The sequence below is a fragment of the Thalassophryne amazonica genome, chromosome 2, assembly GCF_902500255.1.
Source record: "Thalassophryne amazonica chromosome 2, fThaAma1.1, whole genome shotgun sequence".
NCBI lineage: Eukaryota > Metazoa > Chordata > Actinopteri > Batrachoidiformes > Batrachoididae > Thalassophryne > Thalassophryne amazonica.
This window is the reverse complement of record NC_047104.1, coordinates 72,891,508-72,919,481: the sequence shown is the minus strand read 5'-3', so window position 1 is coordinate 72,919,481 and position 27,974 is coordinate 72,891,508. Positions and strand designations below refer to the sequence as shown.

At 41.1% G+C, this 27,974-nt stretch overlaps 1 protein-coding gene and 1 long non-coding RNA gene across 3 annotated transcripts in view; one reads left to right on the top strand and one right to left on the bottom strand.

Moving 5' to 3' along the window:
- kif26ba (kinesin family member 26Ba) overlaps positions 1-27,974 on the top strand; it is a 430,401-nt gene that overhangs the window by 355,712 nt on the left and 46,715 nt on the right. The window contains exons 12-21 of one of the 2 annotated variants that reach the window (XM_034187958.1): positions 5,980-6,151; positions 11,962-12,291; positions 12,374-12,529; positions 17,087-17,216; positions 17,452-17,698; positions 20,140-20,241; positions 20,345-20,472; positions 26,463-26,657; positions 26,877-27,148; positions 27,241-27,931. In XM_034187958.1, coding sequence (XP_034043849.1) covers positions 5,980-6,151; positions 11,962-12,291; positions 12,374-12,529; positions 17,087-17,216; positions 17,452-17,698; positions 20,140-20,241; positions 20,345-20,472; positions 26,463-26,657; positions 26,877-27,148; positions 27,241-27,931 — 2,423 coding nt within the window. Of the gene's footprint in view, positions 1-5,979; positions 6,152-11,961; positions 12,292-12,373; positions 12,530-17,086; positions 17,217-17,451; positions 17,699-20,139; positions 20,242-20,344; positions 20,473-26,462; positions 26,658-26,855; positions 27,149-27,240; positions 27,932-27,974 lie in introns of both variants that reach the window. The other variant, XM_034187951.1, reaches the window with a different exon arrangement.
- On the bottom strand, positions 74-20,649 carry LOC117525983. Its single transcript, XR_004565182.1, has 3 exons — positions 20,516-20,649; positions 16,305-16,307; positions 74-85 (listed from the first exon to the last, which is right to left on the bottom strand). It is a non-coding gene; the product is annotated as an uncharacterized LOC117525983 (long non-coding RNA).

The window sequence follows — 27,974 nt, the reverse complement described above, 5'->3', positions numbered from 1 at the left end:
AGAGCGACTGATTGATCTGTTATAACACCGCACCAAACCGTTAACCGATCGGATGTTATGATGCCTCACGGAGTGATTGATTGATCTGTTATAACACTGCACTGAGCCGCTAACCGATTGGATGTTATAACGCCTCACGGAGCGACTGATTGATGCGTTATGACACCGCACCGAACATGTTCTCACTATTATTTGATTTCTTTGTGCAACTGACATCATTAGTCAAGCATTCAAACGGTGATTCCTATCACCACACAACTCCAGCAACTGTGGTTGCTGGAGTTGTGTGGTGATCCTCGCCCCATCTTTGCTTGTGAATGGCTGAGCCTTTTGGGGGTGCTCCTTTTATACCCAATCATGACATTCACCTGTTTCCAATTAACCTGTTCACCTGTGGAATGTTCCAAACAGGTGTTCTTTGAGAATTCATCAACTTTCCTAGTCTTTTGTTGTCACTGTCTCAACTTTTTTGAAATGTGTTGCAGGCATCCATTTCAAAATGAGCAAATATTTGCACAAAAACAATAAGGTTTATCAGTTTGAACATTAAATATCTTGTCTTTGTGGTGTATTCAATTGAATATAAGTTGAAGAGGATTTATAAATCATTGTATTCTGTTTTTATTTACATTTTACACAACGTCCAACTTCATTGGAATTGCGGTTGTATAATGAGCTTGTGTAACAGTTACATATTGTGCCTGTATAACCATTTCGTACTGAAGTTATGTAACAGTTACATACAGGTCCATAGGTCCAAGTACATACTGAGCCTGCATAACTGTTACATACTGAACCACATACTTAACCTATGTAACAGTTACATACTGAACAGGTGTTATACTTACATACTGATCCTATGTAACAGATACATACTTAGCCTATGTAAGAGGTACATACTGAGTCATATACTTAACCTATGTAACAGTTACATACTGAGCAGGTGTTATACTTAAATACTGACCCTATGTAATAGGTACATACTGAGCCACATACTTAACCTATGTAACAGTTACATACTGAGCAGGTGTTATACTTACATACTGATCCTATGTAACAGGTACATACATAGCCTATGTAACAGGTACATACTGAGCCTGCATAACTGTTACATACTGAGCCACATACTTAACCTATGTAAGAGGTACATACTGACCCTGTGTAACAGTTACATATTGAGCCTTTGTTATATTTACATACTAAGCCCGTGTAACAGTTATATACTGTCCCCATGTAAGAATTACATACTGACGCCATGTAACAGTTACATACTGATCCTATGTAACAGGTCCATACTTAGCCTATGTAACAAGTACATACTGAGCCTGCATAACTGTTACATACTGAGCCACATACTTAACCTATGTAACAGTTACATACTGAACAGGTGTTATACTTACATACTGACCCTATGTAACAGATACATACTTAGCCTATGTAAGAGGTACATACTGAGCCACATACTTAACCTATGTAACAGTTACATACTGAGCAGGTGTTATACTTACATACTGACCCTATGTAACAGGTACATACTGAGCCACATACTGACCCTATGTAACAGGTACATACTGAGCAGGTGTTATACTTACATACTGATCCTATGTAACAGGTACATACGTAGCCTATGTAACAGGTACAGCCTGCATAACAGTTACATACTGAGCCACATACTTAACCTATGTAACAGGTACATACTGACCCTGTGTAACAGTTACATATTGAGCCTGTGTTATATTTACATACTAAGCCCGTGTAACAGTTACATACTCTCCCCATGTAAGAATTACATACTGACGCCATGTAACAGTTACATACTGAGTCAGGCTTGCCGTGCATCCTAGTCCTGATTTTGTGGTGCTTTTTTATATTGTATTGTTTTTATTATGTCTGATTTTATACTTTTAATTGGGTCTTATTCTCACTGTTAATATTGTCATTGTGTACTTTTTCTTTTGTGCGCTCCTGCTGCAACACTAATTTCCCTTCATGGGACAATAAAGAAATTATGATTCTAATTCTGTTACATACTGACCCTGTGTAACAGTTACATACTGCGCCTTTGTAACCATTTCATACAGAAGCTATGTGGCAATTACATGCTCTGCCTGTGTTACAGTTACATACTGAGCCTGTATTGCAGTTACATACTAAGCCGGTGTTATAGTTACGTACTGAGACTATGTAACAGTTACATACTGAGCCCATGTAACAGTTACATACTGAGTCAGGCTTGCCGTGCATCCTAGTCCTGTTCCATTACTGTTAATAGGTAACTAATGATTCGGTACACATTGATAATTAGGCTATTAGACATTGTTGAGTGTTTTAGTCTTTCCATTGAAGAAAGTGAACAGATTTGTCTGTCATCACAACATAAATGAAAAAATTAATAAATATAAATTCAGCATTGTCCCACACAGGCAGGAGCCCTGAAAAACATTTAGAGCACAACTGCCGGAGCATTCATCATACTCACGAAACATGGGTGACACCACACAGTTCCCTGCCCCTCCTCTGCAGGTTCTCCTCCAGCCCCATGGCCCCCACAGGGACACTCCATTGTAAACCGTACCTCTTGTAATAGTGTTCACCCAGAAATTTCCTGTAAAATAAAGACCAACCTGTTTTCATTGTGAGCTGGTCTTGATCACAGTGAGTGCAGTGTCAGACATGCAGGGTTGCAGTTACTGAAAAAATCTGGCAGAGGCTGAAATGTAAAACCCATGCCTTTTTCTCTCACTTGAATTAACATGCAAATGAATTCTTCATGTGTCGCATATTTGCCTACATTAAATCTCAGCAATTTTAGGAGACCATAGAGGGAGGAGGGTGCTGGGTGTTGGAGCCTGAGGCGGCAAACGGAAATAAGAAAGGAGGAAAGCGAAGGAATAGGAAGGATGATGAGAAAGAGGAGGTCAACATGGGACATATTTATGCATGTAACTGTATGTGCATGTGCCTGCAGGCTGCTTTATTTTCCTTCTTCTTCTTTAAAAGAAAAGGGGGACAGCAGCGGCCACTGAGGAGCCTCCGGGACTCAGCATACATAATGTTCAGAGTAGTCCACCCAGGATAAAGTGTTTTGTTAAACACACAGCCTCCTTTTACTGTCTCTGCTGTTGGAATAATCCCTGTGGGAGATAAATCATCTCCTAATATTTGAATGCATAATATTGATGGGGCAATGACAATCTGTTTTATTGAACTTAATCAGTCAACAGAATCAGTAATTAACCCGATAACAGTTCCTCTGGAGTCTTTCAGCTCCAGTCACATACAACTCCTGGCAATAATTATGGAATCACCGGCCTCGGAGGATGTTCATTCAGTTGTTTAATTTTGTAGAAAAAAAGCAGATCACAGACATGACACAAAACTAAAGTCATTTCAAATGGCAACTTTCTGGCTTTAAGAAACACTATAAGAAATCAGGAAAAAAAATTGTAAGAGTCAGTAACGGTTACTTTTTTAGACCAAGCAGAGGGAAAAAAAATATGGACTCACTCAATTCTGAAGAATAAATTATGGAATCACCCTGTAAATTTTCATCCCCAAAACTAACACCTGCATCAAATCAGATCTGCTTGTTAGTCTGCATCTAAAAAGGAGTGATCACACCTTGGAGAGCTGTTGCACCAAGTGGACTAACATGAATCATGGCTCCAACACGAGAGATGTCAATTGAAACAAACGAGAGGATTATCAAACTAAGAGGGTAAATCATCACGCAATGTTGCAAAAGATGTTGGTTGTTCAGTCAGCTGTGTCTAAACTCTAGACCAAATACAAACAACATGGGAAGGTTGTTAAAGGCAAACATACTGGTAGACCAAGGAAGACATCAAAGCGTCAAGACAGAAAACTTAAAGCAATATGTCTCAAAAATCGAAAATGCACAACAAAACAAATGAGGAATGAATGGGAGGAAACTGGAGTCAACGTCTGTGACCGAACTGTAAGAAACCGCCTAAAGGAAATGGGATTTACATACAGAAAAGCTAAACGAAAGCCATCATTAACACCTAAACAGAAAAAAACAAGGTTACAATGGGCTAAGGAAACGCAATCATGGACTGTGGATGACTGGATGAAAGTCATATTCAGTGATGAATCTCGAATCTGCATTGGGCAAAGTGATGATGCTGGAACTTTTGTTTGGTGCCGTTCCAATGAGATTTATAAAGATGACTGCCTGAAGAGAACATGTAAATTTCCACAGTCATTGATGATATGGGGCTGCATGTCAGGTAAAGGCACTGGGGAGATGGCTGTCATTACATCATCAATAAATGCACAAGTTTACGTTGATATTTTGGACACTTTTCTTATCCCATCAATTGAAAGGATGTTTGGGGATGATGAAATCATTTTTCAAGATGATAATGCATCTTGCCATAAAGCGAAAACTGTGAAAACATTCCTTGCAAAAAGACACATAGGGTCAATGTCATGGCCTGCAAATAGTCCGGATCTTAATCCAATTGAAAATCTTTGGTGGAAGTTGAAGAAAATGGTCCATGACAAGGCTCCAACCTGCAAAGCTGATCTGGCAACAGCAATCAGAGAAAGTTGGGGCCAGATTGATGAAGAGTACTGTTTGTCACTCATTAAGTCCATGCCTCAGAGACTGCAAGCTGTTATAAAAGCCAGAGATGGTGCAACAAAATACTAGTGATGTGTTGGAGCGTTCTTTTGTTTTTCATGATTCCATAATTTTTTCCTCAGAATTGAGTGATTCCATATTTTTTCCCTCTGCTTGGTCTAAAAAAGTAACCGTTACTGACTGCCACAATTTTTTTTCCTGATTTCTTATAGTGTTTCTTAAAGCCAGAAAGTTGCCATTTGAAATGACTTCAGTTTTGTGTCATGTCTGTGATCTGCTTTTTTTCTACAAAATTAAACAACTGAATGAACATCCTCCCAGGCCGGTGATTCCATAATTTTTGCCAGGGGTTGTATATCTGCATCTCTGGCAGATAATATCCTGATCTGATCATTTGATCAAACTTTTACTTTTTAAAAAAAATTGTCCTCATGAGGAGACAGTAACGGCTACAATAATCAGATATTTAACCCCTAATGACATTGACCTTCACCCCAGATGACTAACCCCACCAGGGCAGTTCTGGAATCTAACTAATTCCAATATTTGGTCCAAAATTGGATGGAGATCAAATACCTTTTCCAACATGACTTTTTGTAATGGCAATTTGAGGGGCAGCCTTCAATGATATGCCAAGTTTGGTAGAAATCAGCAAAAGCACCTGGGAGGAATAGGCCAACAAACAGACATGACCTTGGTGTCATTGATTGACCTTTGCCAAATTTAACCTTGCTGGGCAATTCTGGGACCCACTTACTGAGTCAAGTATGCTTTTTGCTATACCAAGTTTGGTGAATATCAGTGAACAACTTAAATTTTGACCATTGAATCCAGTGATCTTGACCTTTGCCAAAACAAACCCATTAATGGCAATTCTGGGATTGACTGTCATGAATGAATGAATGAATGAATGAGTTTATTCGGCACACAATTCAACAACAAAAACAAAAAAACTCATAACAAAGCAACTTTACAAAAGTCCTGCATGGCCGAAAGGGTAAGGGGAGAACCACTTATCAAGTTGGGTGGAATCAGACACAGAGCCTTGGGGGTCAAATAGAAAGATAAACAATATTCATGGTCCTTGACTTCAGAGGCCTGGACCTTTGCCAAAACAAACCTCTTAAGGCCAATTCTGGGATCAACCTACATGCATGCAGCAATTTTGGTGGAAATTGTCCCAAGCTCTCGAAGGTGTAGTGGAACAAATACACACAAATAAACAAATATTTCTGAAATTATAGTTATTTGTCTATTGTGTGTGTGTGCGCACACGTGGGTTCTGACATCAAGCTCTTTGGCTGGTCATATGCCGGATAGAGCTTCTAGCAAATCTTTGTGCTTACATCTCGGTGTATCTGCTGTGTTACTAGGGACAGCAAACTGACCATGTTGCTAAGAGAGTCGCTAGGCAACATGAACTGCCGGACCACGATGATTGCTCACATCTCTGCCTCACCCAGGGATTTCTCAGAAACCCTTTCCACCATCCAGATAGCATCCCGCGTCCTCCGCATGAAAAAGAAGAAAACGAAAGTGAATGTGGTGAGTTTGAATTCAAACCTTAATGCTCAGAGATGTTCATTATTGCAGAGATTGACATTAACCCATGAAACTAAAGAAAACTTTAGGTGAAGTAAACCAGAGCTTTGGGGCCTGACCGACACATGCAGTATATTCTGTCTCACCAAATGTAATGAAACTCCTTTATATTATTGTTTTTGAAGCACCTTATTTTCACAATTTCTTCCTTTAAATATTGATCCGGTAAAAATAAAAATAACTGTTTCAATTTTTAAAAAGTGTGTGCCTTTGTTTTTTTTTACTCTTGATGTGGGTGGGACTGGACCACTGGTCTGCCTGGGTGGATGTAGTGAAGCGCAGCACAGGGACATGCTGCCAGAGATGAGTTGAGTTCACTTTTAGAATGATTCAGCTACTGCAAAATAGTGTGATATCTTTTCATATCATAGACACAAATTATTGATCTATGGACCTGTCCTGAGCTACGAGGTCTATTAGAAAAGTATCCGACCATATTATTTTTTTTAAAAACCATATGGATTTGAATCACGTGTGATTGCGTCAGACAAGCTTGAACCCTCGTGCGCATGCGTGAGTTTTTTCATGCTGTCGGTTGCATCATTCGCCTGTGAGCAGGTTTTGAGTGAGGTATGGTCCACCCTCTCGGCAGATTTTTATTGCAAATAAATGTCTGAACGATTTGGAGCTTTGCTGCATCAATTTTTTTCCAGAAACTGTGAGAGACCTCCAGGTGGACACCGTTCGAAAAATGAATATGGCTTTCAGGGATGATTTTATGGGGATTAAACAGATTAAGGAGTGTTACTGCCGCTTTAAGGACTGCCCACATCTGCTGAGAGCGCGGCGCGCTCCCAGCCCCCATTGACAGGCTCACACCCCGCTGAAACAACCAGATCATTTCCAACATGAAGGCTTTGTTGATCCGGGACCTCGTCTGACTTTCACAAAAAGGCAGAAGATGTGGACATCAGCACTTTTTCGGTACATTCCACCATTACAGGAGTTTTTTTCATGGAAAGAAAAGCGGAGGGATGCGCCGCGGAGCCGTTCATTACGCGGGACAAAACCACCTCGGTGTTGGTCTCACAGGACGGCTTTCAGGTGGATTTCAGACGAATTCCGGTTGCTTTCCAGTTGTGTGAATATCCGATTGTGATTGTGCATGAGCTGGACATGCCAGAACATGTCCTGTGAAGCTTCATCACGGCGTTGCTTTGCGCCTTCTCTTTCCATGACGAAAACTCCTGTAACAGTGAAATGTGTGGAATGTACAGAAAAAGTGCTGATGTCCACATCTTCTGCCTTTTTGTGAAAGTCAGACAAGGTCCCGGATCAACAAAGCTTTCACGTAGGAAATTATCTGGTTGTTTCAGCGGGGTGTGAGCCTGTCGATGGGGGCTGGGAGCGCGCCGCGCTCTCAGCAGTTGTGGGCCGTCCTTAAAGTGGCAGTAACACTCCTTAATCTGTTTAATCCCCATAAAATCGTCCCTGAAAGCCATATTCATTTTTCGAACGGTGTCCACCTGGAGGTCTCTCACAGTTTCTGGAAAAAAATTGATGCAGCAAAGCTCCAAATCGTTCAGACATTTATTCGCAATAAAAAATAGACGAGAGGGGTGGACCACTGCTCACACAAAGCCTGCTCACAGGCGAATGACGCAACCGACAGGCGTGAAAAAACTCACGCATGCGCATGAGGGTTCAAGGTTGTCTGACGCAATCACACGTGATTCAAATCCATATGGTTTTTTAAAAAAATAATAAGGTCGGATACTTTTCTAATAGACCTCGTACAAGCAATTTGGGGGGAAAATGAACCACAAAAAAAAAACAAAAAAAAAAACATGGCTATTTCATGTCTCTCTCACATTCTGATCACTTCATTATCCATCACTCTCGTGTTAATCCCAATTCTTAGCCCTAACCCCCCGTGGCTTTGAACTGCAGACTGTATTGCTGTGGTACAGGTGTGCTACCAGCACACTGTTCCACTGCACTGTTACAAAAACAAAGACAGGTGTACAAATAAGTGTATCATATCTAAACAGTATTGTGTCTAGGTAACAAACTTTATCTTCGTTATCTTTAACAGCATGCTGGTAATGCACCTGCCTCACAACAAGAAAGTCCTCAGTTGAAAGCCACCTGTGTTCCAGTTTTATATTTTGTGCTGTGAAGCACGAGACACAATTCCATAGATCGATCATTTGTGGTTATGACATGAAAACACAGGGTGCTATGTTGCAATGGTTGGATCCTTCTAAAAGTTACCACAACTTATCTTTTCAAGTTGTGTCAACACTTTTGAGTTGTGGTTTTTTAACGATCTATGACACATTTCATGACTTTTTTAACAGAGTATAAGGGCATTATTGATAGTTTTTTTTTCTGTGGTATATCAAATTTTAGCGAATTTTAATGGTGGTAAAATACTTTGTGGAGATTCTGTTCCTAATATAGTAAGTTTCCTCTGTGAGAGCTTGCAGACAACATGGAGGATGAAAGATTTATGCTGCATTCAGTGGAAACTCTGATTTTCAGACATACAGGAAAAATGCATTTATTAAGGTTGTGATAAAACATTAGTTATAACCACTGAAATGGGTCAGAATGAATAAGTGTAACTGTAACTAATGTTATTGTTCACAATTGCAGTAGACCGTTCTGAGGGTTGACTTACCTGTTCAGCAGAGATCCAGGAAACTGTTTATATGAAATACGATGTCTAGATGTTATCCTGAGTTTTCCCAACAGGTTCTCTGGTCACTTATGTTTGCGAGTTGTGTCTCTCACTTTGTTTCTGCTCTTTTTTTTTTAGAACTCTTTGAGCACTTTCGGTCAGAGCCAATGATCTAAAGCATTCATTTGGCTGACCGTGTTTGATATTCAGGGGTTGGATCCCCCCCCACACACACACACAGACACACAGACACAGACATTGATGTCTATCACTTCCCCAAACCCCCACCACAGAAGGAGTGTCACAGCATCTTGCCGCTGTATTTTAACTTACACTCAACAAAAATATAAACGCAACACTTTTGGTTTTGCTCCCATTTTGTATGAGATGAACTCAAAGATCTAAAACATTTTCCACATACACAATATCACCATTTCCCTCAAATATTGTTCACAAACTAGTCTAAATCTGTGATAGTGAGCACTTCTCCTTTGCTGAGATAATCCATCCCACCTCACAGGTGTGCCATATCAAGATGCTGATTAGACACCATGATTAGTGCACAGGTGTGCCTTAGACTGCCCACAATAAAAGGCCACTCTGAAAGGTGCAGTTTTGTTTTATTGGGGGGGGGGGGGGGATACCAGTCAGTATCTGGTGTGACCACCATTTGCCTCATGCAGTGCAACACATCTCCTTCGCATAGAGTTGATCAGGTTGTCAATTGTGGCCTGTGGAATGTTGGTCCACTCCTCTTCAATGGCTGTGCGAAGTTGCTGGATATTGGCAGGAACTGGTACACGCTGTCGTATACGCCGGTCCAGAGCATCCCAAACATGCTCAATGGGTGACATGTCCGGTGAGTATGACGGCCATGCAAGAACTGGGACATTTTCAGCTTCCAAGAATTGTGTACAGATCCTTGCAACATGGGGCCGTGCATTATCCTGCTGCAACATGAGGTGATGTTCTTGGATGTATGGCACAACAATGGGCCTCAGGATGTCGTCACGGTATCTCTGTTGGGAAAGTGTAGGAACACGGACCCACAACAGGGGGCGCAAATGAACGGACAATGGAGGAAGTCAAATAACAACACTTTACTGTTGTGAATAAGCACAACAAACACAACAGATTACAACAATAGACAAAGAAGTCAATTCACAAAATGTGTCACGTGGGCAGGCTCGAAGATAAGAGACGTCTGTCCAAAGCAGAACCGGAACCACACGATTTCCTCCGCCACCGAACCCCGGGAATACTGGAGCCGCCAAGTCCCGAACTCCCAGGTGGCCACTGCCTCCGCGTGTCTGATCTGGTACTGCTGGCGAGGAACAAAAACAGTTAAATGTGGGTGCGTTTGCACCCAGCAACCCGTATGGCGGGAAAACCACCTCCACCTCTCGTCGGAGGAATGTCTGCTATTTAACGCACAAAAGTAACAAAGTGTTAATGTCAAAAAGACAACACAGTCGGCTGAGTACTGTACCTCCTAGGTAGAGCGATATCTCGGCAAAGAGATGGAGATGTCGTCTTGCTGATATACCACTGCTGATCAGATGATTGGTGACAGCTGTCGTAGGCGATAAGTGACAGCTGTCACCCCGGCTGCTCCTGTGAGGCGGCAGCACCCTCTGGTGCCTGGAGCCCGCACTCCAGACAGGGCGCCCTCTGGTGGTGGTGGGCCAGCAGTACCTCCTCTTCAGCGGCCCACACAACAATCTCTGTGCATTCAAAATGCCATCAATAAAATGCATTCTTCGTCCATAACAGACGCCTGCCCATACCATAACCCCACCGCCACCATGGGCCACTCGATCCACAACATTGACATCAGAAAACCGCTCACCCACACGACGCCACACACGCTGTCTGCCATCTGTCCTGAACAGTGTGAACCGGGATTCATCCGTGAAGAGAACACCTCTCCAATGTGCCAAACACCAGCGAATGTGAGCATTTGCCCACTCAAGTCGGTTACGACGACGAACTGGAGTCAGGTCGAAACCCCGATGAGGACGACGAGCATGCAGATGAGCTTCCCTGAGACGGTTTCTGACAGTTTGTGCAGAAATTCTTTGGTTATGCAAACCGATTGTTTCAGCAGCTGTCCGAGTGGCTGGTCTCAGACGATCTTGGAGGTGAACATGCTGGATGTGGAGGTCCTGGGCTGGTGTGGTTACACGTGGTTTGCGGTTGTGAGGCTGGTTGGATGTACTGCCAAATTCTCTGAAACGCCTTTGGAGACGGCTTATGGTAGAGAAATGAACATTCAATACACGAGCAACAGCTCTGGTTGACATTCCAGCTGTCAGCATGCCAATTGCACGCTCCCTCAAATCTTGCGACATCTGTGGCATTGTGCTGTGTGATAAAACTGCACCTTTCAGAGTGGCCTTTTATTGTGGGCAGTCTAAGGCACACCTGTGCACTAATCATGGTGTCTAATCAGCATCTTGATATGGCACACCTGTGAGGTGGGATGGATTATCTCAGCCAAGGAGAAGTGCTCACTATCACAGATTTAGACTGGTTTGTGAACAATATTTGAGGGAAATGGTGATATTGTGTATGTGGAAAAAGTTTTAGATCTTTGAGTTCATCTCATACAAAATGGGAGCAAAACCAAAAGTGCTGCGTTTATATTTTTGTTGAGTGTATGTTGTACAAAATCCAAAAGTTTTTTTTTCTTTCAGACTTGATGAATTTTGATTATATTTGGTCATATAAGATTATGAATCCTTCATATGAATACTAAGGAACTAAATTATAGTTGTGACCAAAACAATCATTTCTGTGACTTAAATATTAAAAAGAAAAAAAAATCAAAAGGGACTACACCACTAAATGATTTATTTTGGGTGATTTGAGAGGCAGTGAGCATCTTAAACATCCTGAATGTCTGATATATTTAACACTGTTCTTATCTCTAGGCTCCAAACGTTTGAGGCTCCCGACTTCAAATGTTTGTTTCACGATAATAAATAGAAAACAGTACATTTACTGGCTTGTTGCAGGACTTTATTAACTGTTTCTTCTGTCAAACAACAAAATTCTAAGCTGTTCAGAGAAAAAAGTGAACATTTTCCTCTTTTACAACATGTGCTGACTCCACCCTGTCCCTCCTCAGCAATACACCTCCAGCTCCTCTGGAGGGGAGAGCTCCTGCGAGGAGGGCCGCATGCGGCGCCCAACTCACCTCCGACCCTTCCATCACCGCAGTGACACCGACTCTGAACTTCCACTGCTGCGGCTTTCCACCGACCCTGACGAATACTCGAGCAGTGAGCAGTCATGTGACACGGTGATCTATGTGGGCCCAAACGGTGCGGCGGTGTCGGACAGAGAGCTGACAGACAATGAGGGGCCACCAGAGTTTGTGCCAATTATTCCTGCTTTGCTCGGAGGGAAACTTTCAGAAACGCAAAATCAAAGTCACACCATGGGAGCGCAGAACAAGGTCCTTTAAATATATTTCCTCTCATGTTTTATAAAATTAATAATCAGAGATTAGATGAAGTTGTTGGTGTCTTTCCTAACAGATGCAGCCTGAGAGCCAGGAGCAGCCCGGGGTCCCCACGCAGTCACTCATTGGGCAGCCATTGGCCCCCGTCCCAGAGGAAGGAGCAGAGTGCCTCAAGTGCAACACCTTCGCCGAGCTGCAGGAAAGACTGGACTGCATCGATGGCAGCGAGGAGGTGAAATCTATTTACTCTGCTTGAATTTGAAAGAGGGTCATTCCAGCCTGAAATAGTGCTGCTCCTAACTGAAACCTGTTAACCAGCAGAAATCACCTCTTTCACTTTTGTGGCCTCAGTCATTTAATTATAATAATAATCAGCTTTATTATTATTCAGAAGTAAATTTGGTCTGCAACAGGCATCAAGACATATATAAAAACATAGAAGTATGACAAATGCAGAAATACAAAAAAAAAAACCCACAACACAAATAACACATTAAATAAATACATGTCAAGTTCTGTGCAGTGACAGCGGGTAAAATGAATAATAGAACTGGAAGCACTCGGAGAGCGCAAACCTCCGCCCAGTCCATAGGGTCACTGACATCACATGGAATACCCTTTGGCAAAGAGACTTATTCCACATCGTTTTCACGCATCTACCGTTATGTTTCAGATTCAGTGGTTAACCCTCTGGGGTCCGAGGGCATTTTTTGGACACTTCACTCGCGTGGCATCAATGTTTTATTATTGCTGTTAACAGCTCTCCCTGCGTCCCACAATCAAGTTTGATGTCTCTTTTTTATTCAGGACAACCTGTACTTTCAAAATATATATGCTATAGTTGTGTTTTATAAGTGTAATAAAGGTTTCAACCAGAAATAAAGGAAAAAGTAAAGTGGAAAATAATTTTTCCACACACATTTATTCAAAACACAGCAAACTATATAAACAACTGTTTTGACACTTTATAAAGGTAATTTGGGCTCTTGTATGAAAGACTGTACAACAAAAAGGTTCAAACAATAAACACAAATGCACATTTTGAACAGTATATACAAAATGGTCTGTGCATTTTGTTTGTCTTCATCTCAAAGCAATTTCTGTGTGATATTACACAAAGGTCACATTACAAACTTCTACTATGAAGTTGACTGTGTGTTTGTTCTCTCCTGCTCTGAAAGCAACATTCATACTTCGAGGCTCATTCAGTTTGAGGAGCGGCCCCTCCCCCCTCGCTCCATTGATATGGTAAACAGTACTTTACGCCAGAGCGAGAGAGCTTTCCACAGGCTTATCCAGTAACATTCACAGGAAAACTAGTCAAGCAATCCTGATGCTCACACACTGTTTGAGCACGTGAGATTGTATGAGAGGCTCTCCGTCTGCTCACTTCCACTTTTGCTGTGCGTAATGGAGCAGGGCGCATTGGAGCAGCCAGGGGGCTATTCGAACGGGCCAACTAGTAACACATCACTCCTAAAAACAATCTTTGGTGTGTGATATGAGGTGAATCTGCCCTACAATTGGATTTTGGAAAACCATGTGACGGTGAACCAATTCCGATTGGACACTCACATTGCTCACATCATCACAGCTTCGATGAGGAGTACAAAGATGGTGGACGGTGGCAAGAAAGTCCACGGAGTTAACTTGTCAGCAAAAAAAGTAAGTTTCTATCTCATATCATTAGAAAGTTATTTATAATTTAGTAAAGCTTGGTCTCAGCCGTCGTATACAATGGCGTCAGCCCCAGAGGGTTAAACCCTTAGATCTTCAGCAGATGTATTTATAAAGATAAACTGCATGAACTACACAAGTTTTTTATTTTCCAATAACACGTTTGTTCAATGCAGAGAAACAAATGCTAAATTATTGTTGTGTCGTAACTTAATTTTTGTTCAGCCTTTGTGAACCGTCTTCATGAAGTTAGATGCAAAAATGTTGAAATTGGCCCTATCCTGCAATGATAAAGAATCGTTAAAAAAAAATTACTGGATCCGGATCGTGTTCCGGATCATTACCAAAATTTAATGACTTCTAAGTTAGGCCAAGATACACCCCTGGTAAAAATTTCATTGAAATCCGTTGAGGAATTTTTGAGTAATCCTGCTAACAAACCAACCAACCAACGAACAAAAGGACATGACCGAAAACATAACCTCCTTGGTGGAGGTAATAAACCAGAGATGAGACAAAGTCACTGCCAAGTCATTCTCAAGTCACCAGTCTGCAAGTCCCAAGTCAAATCTCAAGTCAACTTGCAAACAGTTTCTGGCCATTATGACTTGAGTGAGACTTGACTTGATGGTGACGTCATCCCACCTCTGGAATAAACTAGTGCATTGCCTGTGGGGATCCACAGGCTCCAGATTGGGTAGTGTTTCTAAAATAAATAGCTGACATTTTTCAATGGTGGAAATAAATTATGCAGTTTGTATAATGATTTGGAATGGCCTGTGAGTCCAGAATGTAATTATCAATGCCCATTGTTCACTGTTGTTAGCTAATATCTGTAGTTTCTCCAAAAACATTAATCAACGATCCGTTTTGGCGGTGTTCATCCTTAACCCAAAATACAGAAACATACCAAACGGCAAATGTCAGCTCTCCCCAGTTTCTCCATTATTGAAGCCATACACATACACACACATAAGCATATGCATGTACACATAGGCTACTTGGCTTTTAATATAGATAAATAAATAGTTAATAGAGATATATAAAACCTAAAACCCAAAGCTATCTAGCAAGAATAAAAACAAAAGCTGCAGGTTAGCCTGATAAATGAAGCTTCTCAATGGCTAAAAAATGTGCTGGCTTACGTTGGTTTTTGTTCTTGGCATTCTAAAAGAGCAGCTGAAAGAATGGATGGTCAGGATAGTTAGTTATTTGTTGAGGTGTACTGGTAACATGTTCACTCTGCAGCGGAACTTGCTGCACACCAATCACACTCACCGCTTGACCAGCTTTGCTAAGACTACCATACCAAGCCACAATTCAAAATGTCTATGAAACACTGATAAAATTGTGAAACCATGGCACACATTAAATAATTTCATTTTTCTTAAGCTTTGTTTTTTCTTTTTCTTTTTTTTCAAACTGCATCAGTGTTTGGTTCAAAGCATAATGTTTGGTCACTAATGAAAATTCCTCCAGATTCCTTTATTCTTTTGATTTTATGCACTATAAAAGGAGAATTATGCAAATATACTCAACAAAAATATAAATGCAACACTTTTGGTTTTGCTCCCATTTTGTATGAGTTGAACTCAAAGATCTAAAACTTTTTCCACATACACAATATCACCATTTCCCTCAAATATTGTTCACAAACCAGTTTAAATCTGTGATAGTGAGCACTTCTCCTTTGCTGAGATAATCCATCCCACCTCACAGGTGTGCCATATCAAGATGCTGATTAGACACCATGATTAATGCACAGGTGTGCCTTAGACTGCCCACAATAAAAGGCCACTCTGAAAGGTGCAGTTTTATCACACAGCACAATGCCACAGATGTCGCAAGATTTGAGGGAGCGTGCAATTGGTATGCTGACAGCAGGAATGTCAACCAGAGCTGTTGCTCGTGTATTGAATGTTCATTTCTCTACCATAAGCCGTCTCCAAAGGCGTTTCAGAGAATTTGGCAGTACATCCAACCAGCCTCACAACCGCAGACCACCACACCAGCCCAGGACCTCCATATCCAGCATGATCACCTCCAAGATCGTCTGGGACCAGCCACTCGGACAGCTGCTGAAACAATTGGTTTGCATAACCAAAGAATTTCTGCACAAACTGTCAGAAACCGTCTCAGGGAAGCTCATCTGCATGCTCGTCGTCCTCATCGGGGTCTCAACCTGACTCCAGTTCGTCGTCGTAACCGACTTGAGTGGGCTAATGCTCACATTCGCTGGCGTTTGGCACGTTGGAGAGGTGCTCTCTTCACGGATGATGCAAAGGAGATGTGTTGCACTGCATGAGGCAAATGGTGGTCACACCAGATACTGACTGGTATCCCCCCCCCCCCCATGAAACAAAACTGCACCTTTCAGAGTGGCCTTTTATTGTGGGCAGTCTAAGGCACACCTGTGCACTAATCATGGTGTCTAATCAGCATCTTGATATGGCACACCTGTGAGGTGGGATGGATTATCTCAGCAAAGGAGAAGTGCTCACTATCACAGATTTACACTGGTTTGTGAACAATATTTGCGGGAAATGGTGATATTGTGTATGTGGAAAACGTTTTAGATCTTTGAGTTCATCTCATACAAAATGGGAGCAAAACCAAAAGTGTTGCGTTTATATTTTGTTGAGTGTATTTTCCAGTCTTTTCTTTGAGAAACATTATTTTTAAACATTCAGTAAATTTTTCACACGTTTGTTGACAAACTGGAGATCCTCTGCCCATCTTTAATCCTCAAAGGCCTTTCATGGATGCTGCTTTTTTTTTTTCTTTTTACCAAATTATGATTACAATCACCTGTCAGCCCTAAATTTTCCCGGTCCTAACTTTTTTTGGAATGTGTTGCAGGCCTGAAATACAGAAATGGATGTATGATAACAAATTAAATTAAGTTGATCACACAAAACATTATCTTGAGTTCATTCTGTTGACAGTTTAATAGAAATCAAAGTAAAAGTAAGAATCATTGCGCATTTCATTTTTATTTTTCCATTCTCCACTTTCTGATTTGGGGTTGTATGTCTTTGGAAAATGGAAAATTTGGAATGGAAAATTGGTTTTGATAGGATGGTATGCTGAAAAAAAAACTTACTTTTTTCAGGTGGCAAAGTTCCCCTTTGAAGAAGTTCCAGTGAGCAAACAAGGTTCCAAACAGGATTCAGCTTCTACTCCTCCTGCTGTCCTGCCATCAGCTCCTTCCGCTCCTAGTTTGGACAGAGACACGAAACCAGGTAAAGGCTTCTGACTGACCTGATGACTGGTTGCTTTACTAGGTAAAAAACTACTTTTTTACCTACTAAAAAACTCCCAGAATCACCTACTTTGCGGATTCAAATAAATCCCCAACAAAAGTGGCTTTTGAAAACTTGCTCCACTGAGACAAACACTTGCATTTATACTCCTTCATTCAAAGCAGAGTTTAACCTTGCTGCTCTGGTAAAACAATGTTCTATCCATCCCACATAGACTCTGCGTGTGATGGAGACAGTGGGGTGCAGTTCTCCTCAGCTGTGGCCTCCAGGAGGAGGACCAATGACCAGCAGCTGCAGGAGATCAAGGAGGTGGTGGAGGAGGCCGAGCTGGCCCAGACAATGATCCACAGCTTGGCTCGGAGCTCTGTTTCCTCCATAGTTAACGGTACCAGGTGTGTGCCAGGCAGCACCAGCACTACTAACCTTCTGCACAGGGCCAACAGCACCCACATCCACAGCAGGTGAGGACAACGGACAGAAATGTGTTAGACACTTGGCCTCAGAGACAGACGTAAAAGTTCATGACATGTACAGTAGTTACAGTTGTATGTAAAGGTTTGGGCACCCCTGATAATTTTCATGATTTTCCTTTATAAATCATTGGTTGTCTGGATCAGAAAGTTCAGTTAAATATATCATATAGCAGACGAACACACTGATAGTTTCTGAAGTTTCTAGTATTTACAGAAAGTGTGCAATAATTATTTAAACAAAATTAGGCAGGTGCATAAATTTGGGCACCCTGGTCATTTTATTGATTTGAATACATTTAGCACTAATTACTGGAACACAAATTGGTTTGGTAAGCTCACTGACCCTTGACCTCCTTACACAGGTGAATCCAGTCATGAGAAAGGGTATTTAAGGTGGCCATTTGCAAATGTTTCCCCTCTTTGCATCTCTTCTAATGAGTGGCAACATGGGAGCCTCTAAACAACTCACAAATGACCTGAAAACAAAGGTTGTTCAACATCATGGTTTAGGGGAAGGATACAAAAAGCTATCTCAGAGATTTCAGCTGTCAGTTTCCAATGTGAGGAACATAGTGAGTAAATGGAAGACCACAGGCACAGTACTAGTTAAGGCCCAAAGTGGCAGGCCAAGAAAAATCTCAGATAAGCTGAAGCGAAGGATGATGAGAACAGTCATAGTCAACCCACAGACCTGCTCCAAAGACCTACAACATGATCTTGCTGCAGATAGTGTCTCTGTGCATTGTTGAACTACACAGCGTACTTTGCACAAAGAGATGCTGTATGATGCTGTAATGCAGAGGAAGTCTTTTCTGCCTACACGCCACAAACAACAACAAACAAAACACCAAAAGTCGCTTGAGGTATAATAAAGCACATTTGGACAAGCCAGCTTTATTTTGGAATAAGGTGCTGTGGACTGATGAAACTAAAATTGAGTTATTTGGACATAACAAGGGGCAGTATGCATGGCGGAAAGAGAACACAGCATTCCAAGAAAACACTTGCTACAAAATTTGGAGGTAGTTCCATCATGCTGTGTGACTGTGTGGTCAGTGCAGGTACTGGGAATCTTGTTAAAGTTGAGGGTCACATGTGTTCATGAATCAGTGACAAAGCTGAAGTTGTGCCGGGACCGGATCTTTCAACAAGACAACAACCCGAAACAGTGCTCTAAATCTACTAAGGCATTCATGCAGAGGAACAAGTACAACATTCTTGTGATTTTAAGCCCACTTAAAATCACACCACAGATTTTCAATAATATTCAGGTCTGGGGACTGAGATGGCCATTCCAGAATGTTGTACTTGTGACATAGAGGCCACTTGGCTATTAATATATATGTACACACAAACACACTTTTGTGGGCACAGTTCCACTACTAACCGCTAATTAGCAAAGCTAACTTTTTTTGTTAGCAAATTAGCTTTTCAGCTAACTTTGAAAACCATCAGTGGACCAATTAGCTTCTGCTAAATTTAGTTCCACTAACTTTCAGTCCACTAACACTTTTTTTGCTGGTAAAGTGAGTAAAGTTAAACAGTCAAAACATTTGTAAACCCTAAAAATTATACATGTTAGGTCCTATCTGTTGTGTGTCTGCAACACTCAGGCCAGAGTTACACTGTGGACAAAACCAGTATGTAAGCAGCTTTAAAGTCAGTATTTTTATTTATTTATTTTTCGTGGTTTTGTTTTGTGCTTGTGAACACAATATGGGTGAGCCGTTCCTTCTATTAATGTTTCTAAATATAATCTAGAGATAAACTAGTTACTGCTGATTTACTGCTTTTGGTAAAGATGATAACAGTGTTTGGGGTTTTATTTTTTATTTATTTATTTTTTGTGTATTTGTTTTGTATCAAGGTTACGAACGCAACATGGATGAGCTGTTCCTATAACAGTTTATAAATATAATAATCTAATAATATTGTTTTGTGTTTGTGAATGCAATACAGGTGAGCCGTAGCTCCGTTAATGGTTTATAAATATATAATATAGAGATAAACTGTGACTTCTAATACTGCGATTTACTGCTTTTGATAAAGATGATGAGAGTGTTTGGGGTTTTATTTTATTTTATTTTTTTCATGTGTTTGTTTTGTGTTTGTGATCATTTCCCCAGCTGCCCCTGCAGCACTTAAACTCAAAACTCGCTTATCAGGAGCCAACAGTGTATTCTGATGAGGCCACAACGGAGTCAGTACTAAAAGTTAGCGGGTAGCAGTAACTTCCGCTAAATGTTTAGCGGAAGACTAGTTTATCGGTTTAGCATTATAAAAGATAACGTTTCAGTTAGTGGATTAATGGTTATCAAAGCTAACTTTTCGGTTAGGTGTGCCCACCACTGTACATATATATATATGTGTGTGTGTGTGCGTGTGAGATTTTTAACTGACAAACATGTTTTTGTTTTCTCACTAACTAGTCAGGAGAGTGTGAATTTCAACTGTAACATGGAAGGGAAATCACGCCCAATAGGATCGCCTCGGCTCGGCATCGCCAGCCTCACCAAAACCTCAGAGTATAGGTGAATTATTCACACACGTGTACATCTTCAAGGTTAATTAAATAATAACCATACAACCTCTGTCTCCATCATATCAGCCTCTTTATGCTCTGTTTTTCCTCAGACCGCCATCGTCACCATCCCAAAGGTGTAAAGTGTATACACAGAAAGGCGTGATGCCGGCCACTCCCTCTCTGTCCTCACACACTCTGGCTCAGGACATCCAGATGTCCGATGCTTTAACTTCAGACAGTAAGTGTGTTATATTATTTTATTGATCTGTCACTGTACTCACTACAGTGCATCCGGTAAGTATTCAGTGTTTCACTTTTTCCACATTTTGTTATGTTACAGCCTTATTCCAAAATGGATGAAAATCTTTTTTTTCCTCAAAATTCTACATACAGTACCCCATAATGACAATGTGAAAAAAGGTTTTTGAGATTTTAGCTAATTTATTAAAAATAAAAAACTAAGAAATCACATGTACATAAGAATTCACAGCCTTTGCCATGAAGCTCAAAATTGAGCTCAGGTGCATCCTGTTTCCACTGATCATCCTTGAGATGTTTCCACAGCTTAATTGGAGTCCACCTGGGGTACATTCAGTTGACTGGACATGATATGGAAAGGCACACACCTGTCTACATATAAGGTCCTATAGTTGACAGTGCATGTCAGAGCACAAACCAAACATGAAGTCAAAGGAATTGTCTGTAGACCTTCAAAACATGATTGTCTTGAGGCACAAACCTGGGGAAGGGTACAGAAACATTTCTGCTGCTTTGAAGGTCCCAGTGAGCACAGTGGCCTCCATCATCCATAAATCAATGAAGTTCTGATCCACCAAGGCTCTTCCTAGAGCTGGCTGCCTGTCGAAACTGAGTAACTGTGGGAAAAGGGCTCTTAGTCAGGGAGGTGACCAAGAACCAAACAGTCACTCTGTCAGAGCTCCAGCATTCCTCTGTGGAGAGAGGAGAGCCTTCCAGAAGGAAAACATCTCTGCAGCAATCCACCAATCAGGCCCATGTGGTAGAGTGGCCAGATGGAAGCCACTCCTCTTTAAAAGGCACATGGCAGCCCACCTGCAGTTTGCTAAAAGGCACCTGAAGGACTCTCAGACCATGAGAAAGAACATTCTCTGGTCTGATGACACAAACACTGAACTCTTTGGCATGAATGTCAGGCGTCATGTGTTGGAGGACACCAGCCACATTCACTACAGTGAAGCATGGCGGTGGCATCATGCTGTGGGGATGTTTTTCAGTGGCAGGAAGATAGCCAAGATATCAAAGGAGTGGCTTCAGGACAACTCCGTGAATGTCCTTGAATGGCCCAGCCAGAGCACAGACCTGAATCTGATTGAACATCTCTGTGGAGCTCCATCCAACCTGATGGAGCTTAATGGGCAAAACTGCCCAAAGACAGGTGTGCCAAGTTTGTGGCATCATATTCAAAAAGACTTCAGGCTGTAATTGCTGTCAAAGGAACAAAGTATTGAGCAAAGGGTGTGAATACTAATGTATATGCAATTTCTTTTTTATTTTGTTTTTTATTTTAATAAAGTTGCAAAAATAAAAATGTAAACTTTTTCATATTGTCATTATGGGGTGTTGTGAGTAGATTTTTGAGGGATACAATGATTTTCCCACATTTTGGAATAAGGCTGTAACATAAAGCAGGGTTCTCTCCAGACAATGGAACAACGGCGTTACGCCATTATAGTGTTATGACAGCACTGTTATACTGTGCTCTGCTCTCAGGTAGTTTTTTAATCCAGGCTGTCTGTGCTGAACTGCCTGCTCGCCCCTACCCCGCCGGCAGTGAGCCGAGCAGAACAGCGCTGCAGCTCAGAGAGCACAGCGTCTCACAGTAAAAAAAAAAAAAAAAAAACTCTGTCAAAGTCTTCCAATAAAAAGAGCTTGTTCTGCCTGCACAGCCAGCGAGAGAGGGAGGAGGAAAAAGTGTGAACAGTGGACACTACATGCTGTAAAAAAGCAGTGAAGCAATTTTATCACACAGCCTCAGTGAAACAGTAAAGTGTGGAAAAACTGATTCAGAAAGTTTTTCATCCAGGGTTTCATCATTAAAAGAGCAGATTTACTTCTTTACTTCTTCCTGTTACTTCTTACGGAATTATTTTTTCGTTTTCTTTTTATTATTGTTGTTTATGCACCAATGACCCCAGATCAAATTACTTGTATGTGAGAACTTACTTGGCAATAAATTTGATTCTGATTTGATAATCAAATCAGTCCAGATTTAGCTCTTGTTCAAACAAGACAGTTAGGGGTTATATTGTTTTGTTTGTTTTTTTTTTGTTTTTTTTAAAGTGTGCAATCCCACTCAAAATTTTTGAAAAAATCCTCAGCTGTCAGCATGACAGAAAAACTCTGCCTGTGTTACTGGATTAATTGTACAGTGTGTCATTTTTGAAGGAGAGAGCAAATGTTATGTCCATCAAACATTAATGTGTTTTTAAACTTTTCTACATTATTTATTTTCTTAACTTAGACAGAAAAATGCAAAAAAGAACTTTGATATTACAGCATAAGTGTCTTTTTTTTTTTTTTTTTTTGTCTATTATTCTTGCTTTCAGTGCATCTAAAACACACAAAACACACACAAAACAAATCCACAGCACTGTCTGGAGGTTGTTGGCAAGAAGAAAGAATGAAAAACTGGACTAATTTCTGATGTGATTTTTTTTTTTTTTGCTGCACTGAGGATGTACACCGGTTGCGTGTGTGTGTGTGTGTGTGTGTGTGTGTGTGTGTGTGTGTGTGTGTGTGTGTGTGTGTGTGTGTGTGTGTGTGTGTGTGTGTGTGTGTGTGTGTGTGTGTGCGCGCAGGCGGGGGACAACGACATGATGATTTGATTGAGCTAACTGAAGCTGCTAATTCTTGTAACACACACACACAGAATCCACTCCACTGTAAGCCGTCTGGATGCATGAAGAGCTGTTCAGATGAAAAGCTGACGTGATTTTTGGCTGGACTGAGGAACTACACAGTCTTTTTTTATGGAAGTCCAAAGTCAGTGCATAGCATCACTGGACTACACGTTACAATTTGGACTTTAGCAGCAGTGGCACACCAAAATGTAAGTCCCTTTTCTGTTGTTTATAAATTAATAAAATGTCAAATGACAAGGATCTACTTTAGCCGTTATATAAAACAAATAATAAATGTTTTTACATTCTTTCAATGGAACAAATATTTAATTTGGTGAAAGCTGGAACAAACCATTCAACTCGGGTTCGCCTTGATGAATGGTTTGTTCCAGGTTTCATCTCATGAAATATTCGTACCATTGAATTCATAAACATTCATTATTTGTATAATACAACCTCAATTCCAATGAAGTTGAGACACTGTGTAAAATGTAAATAAAAACAGAAAACAATAATTTGCAAATCCTTTTCAACTTATATTCAATTGAATACACCACAAAGACAAGATTTTTAATGTTCATTAAACTTTATTGTTTTTGTGCAAATACAACCCCCGGGCAAAAATTATGGAATCACCGGCCTCGGAGGATGTTCATTTAGTTGTTTAATTTTGTAGAAAAAAAGCAGATCACAGACATGACACAAAACTAAAGTCATTTCAAATGGCAACTTTCTGGCTTTAAGAAACACTATAGAAATCAAGAAAAAAAGATTGTGGCAGTCAGTAACGGTTACTTTTTTAGACCAAGCAGAGGAAAAAAATATGGAATCACTCAATTCTGAGGAAAAAATTATGGAATCACCCTGTAAATTTTCATCTCCAAAACTAACACCTGCATCATATCAGATCTGCTCGTTAGTCTGCATCTAAAACACCTTGGAGAGCTGTTGCACCAAGTGGACTGACATGAATCATGGCTCAAACACGAGAGATGTCAATTGAAACAAAGGAGAGGATTATTAAACTCTTAAAAGAGAGTAAATCATCACGCAATGTTGCAAAAGATGTTGGTTGTTCACAGTCAGCTGTGTCTAAACTCTGGACCAAATACAAACAACATGGGAAGGTTGTTAAAGGCAAACATAGTGGTAGACCAAGGAAGACATCAAAGCGTCAAGACAGAAAACTTAAAGCAATATGTCTCAAAAATGGAAAATGCACAACAAAACAAATGAGGAACGAATGGGAGGAAACTGGAGTCAATGTCTGTGACCGAACTGTAAGAAACTGCCTAAAGGAAATGGGATTTACATACAGAAAAGCTAAACGAAAGGCATCATTAACACCTAAACAGAAAAAAACAAGGTTACAATGGGCTAAGGAAAAGCAATTGTGGACTGTGGATGACTGGATGAAAGTCATATTCAGTGATGAATCTCGAATCTGCATTGGGCAAGGTGATGATGCTGGAACTTTTGTTTGGTGCCTTTCCAATGAGATTTATAAAGATGACTGCCTGAAGAGAACATGTAAATTTCCACAGTCATTGATGATATGGGGCTGCATGTCAGGTAAAGGCACTGGGGAGATGGCTGTCATTACATCGTCAATAAATGCACAAGTTTATGTTGATATTTTGGACAATTGAAAGGATGTTTGGGGATGATGAAATCATTTTTCAAGATGATAATGCATCTTGCCATAGAGGAAAAACTGCAAAAACATTCCTTGCAAAAAGACACATAGGGTCAATGTCATGGCATAGGGTCAATGTCAATGAGCAGATCTGATTTGATGCAGGTGTTAATTTGGGGGATGAAAATTTACAGGGTGATTCCATAATTTTTTTCCTCAGAATTGAGTGATTCCATATTTTTTTCCTCTGCTTGGTCTAAAAAAGTAACCATTACTGATTGCCACAATCTTTTTTTCTTGATTTCTTATAGTGTTTCTTAAAGCCAGAAAGTTGCCATTTGAAATGACTTTAGTTTTGTGTCATGTCTGTGATCTGCTTTTTTTCTACAAAATTAAACAACTGAATGAACATCCTCTGAGGCCGGTGATTCCATAATTTTTGCCAGGGGTTGTATTTGCTCATTTTGAAATGGATGTCTGCAACATGTTTCAAAACAGCTGGGACAGTGGTATGTTTACCACTGTGTTACATCACCTTTCCTTCTAACAACACTCAATAAGCGTTTGGGAACTGAGGACACTATTCAATTGAATATAAGTTGAAGAGGATTTGTAAATCGTATTGTTTTTATTTGCATTTTACACAATGTCCCAACTTCATTGGAATTGGGGTTGTATGTATAGTTGCCGCATTCTTGAATCAATATCTGTAGCCGCTTTTTGTGATATGTTGGTTGAGGGGGTTGAGGCAGTGGGGACAATGCATCACCTTGGTATATTCCGCACTTGATGATGACTTGTGTGATTCCCCTGGAATTGACCCCCAGTGACCAGCTTTCACAGACCCATTGAGTTCCTGATGAAAGCTGTTATAGTCAATCCATGCTGTGCTCAGGTTAGTCTGTCTGGTACTTTGACCCTCTGTATTGTTTCCAATGTGCTTCTGAGTCATGCTCATGTGTTGACTCATGCGCCTACTCAACATGGTTGCTATGATATCTGATAGGAGCTTCTATGTTGTGGAGAGGCAGGTAATTGGTCAATGGGTTAAGGGTGTTGCACCCTTGGGTGTTTCATGATTAGGATTGTTCTGCCCTGTGTTAGCCAATCTGGGTGAGTACCTGCTTTTAGTCGCCCACCCATTTGTGCTGCCAGACATATAAGGAGTGAGCGAGACATTTGACTCACTGATCCACCTCATCAGGATTTACAGCGAGAATATGATGGCATGTGTCCATCTCATGAATTTTGTAACTAAAACTGGCTGTAAAATTGATGATTTGTATTAAAAATAATAATTATACTTACTTTGTCCATGTATTTACAACATCGGAAAATGCATGGGCTGTGTATAAACATAGCTGTAACTCCTGTATGGTTAATGCATTGTTTTTGTTAATTTGTTAGTTGGAAAAAGTAATAACTGACATCAGGTGGTCATAATATTTGTGTGTACTGTGATGATGTCTGATTGGCAGTTAAAACTGTTGTTTTATAGTTTTCACTTGACTGCAGGTCATATTCCTCTGGGGACATAATGATTAAATAACACTTGAGCATAAAACTTTATATTGTCCTCACAACCAAAGGTTTGCCCTTGGCATCTCACAAGATGACAGCTTTGTTTATTACAAGCCCACCGGTTGGTACACGTGTTCTAATTTGGGGAAAATAAAGTTAGCTATCCTACCAAATGTGTGTTTGATTTTGCAGACAGTTTGGCTGCAGACAGTTTGGCTGCAGACAGTGGCCGTTCATCCACAGAGTCCCTCCTGTCGAGGACGCCTCCTGTGGGCATGAGCCCACAGGTCAGAGAGCCAACTCCATCTCTGTCTGCCAGCCATGGCTCCGCTGAGACACTCTGTGATGATGACGTCCCACCGATACCCTTGGACACACACAGAGAGGGTGAGGATGCAGTAAAATAGTGTGATTAGACGGATGTGTGCACAGAGAGAGGGGGATGAGATGTAATAGAAGTCAGGAGCCAAATGTAGAGCTGTGGCAGTATGAAGGCACACATGCATCAATACCATATCAAGCAGCAGAAGAAGAAATAAAAAGTAAGCAAATGATACATCTTTCTTCTCTATGCCTCACATGCAGCTTCAGCACCTACCAGTGCAGTCAGGCCTCTCTCTCTGGCTAACAATGACCCAGTGTGTATGGTGACATCAGCACAGAAAGAGGACTTTGATGTCGGCGCTCTTGTAGAGGCCCAGAGCCCAAATTGTCGACCGATGAGCATCATCAGCTTCAACAGTGACTGCTGCGCTGTTGGGGTCCTGACCTCGAGCTGTCACCCCACCGGCAGCACTGCAGAGATTAGAGCTGTGGAGGATTATCACACGTCTGCCGGTGCTGCTTCAGGAGTTACAGAGGTAGTTGCCATGGCAGAGGTCAGTGTGGATGATGTGTAGGACTGTTGCTCCTTTTGTCTTTTGTATTGAAAATCAAACCACCATACCAAGTATACTGTGTTCTGTTTCAGGTTGCCATGGCCAAGTTGCGGCTAGAAGGTGAAGCTTTATCTTCAGCGGTGTCCAACTGTGGTTCACCGGTCTCCTCCTGGCTCAGTGACCTGAGTGTGAGCAGTGAAGCAGACCAGTCTCTTCACAGCTTCAGCCAGTCCCAGAGCCAGCAAGGAGAGGCCATGGCAGAACCTGATTTCAACCACAGTCTTTCATTTGGACCAGATGAACTGAGTTGTTATAAAACCTGTGACATCCAGCGAAAAGAGAGTTTGGATAGAGAGATGGTATTGTCAGAGAATGGGAGCGAGAAGGAAATTCCAATCAAAGAGAAACTGAACAAACTCCCTCCGTCAATGGATAAAACTGGCATCCAATCTTTTGGAGGACCTTGTAATCTTTCTCTCTTCAAGACGGCTATCAGCGTCCACCCATGGGGGGTTGATAAGCCCATGATCATACAGGATCACACTGTTCTGGCTTCACCGTCTGAGGCCAACCTGGTCAGAGACCCAGTCAAATTCAGTTCTCCACAATTAGCTTCCACTGACTTGAGCTTTGATGATCCCTGGTTGAAGCGTGATGTGGAGGAGGGAATCAAGGAACCTATGTCTGATGTGAAGACAGACAGGAGCCACCAAGTTGGCCAAATCCATATGGCAGGAGAGACTAGAGCTGGGATTGGGGACCACCAAAGCTTCTGCAATGATGGTAAGAGATATAGTACATTCCAAGCTAATTATTTGCAACATGT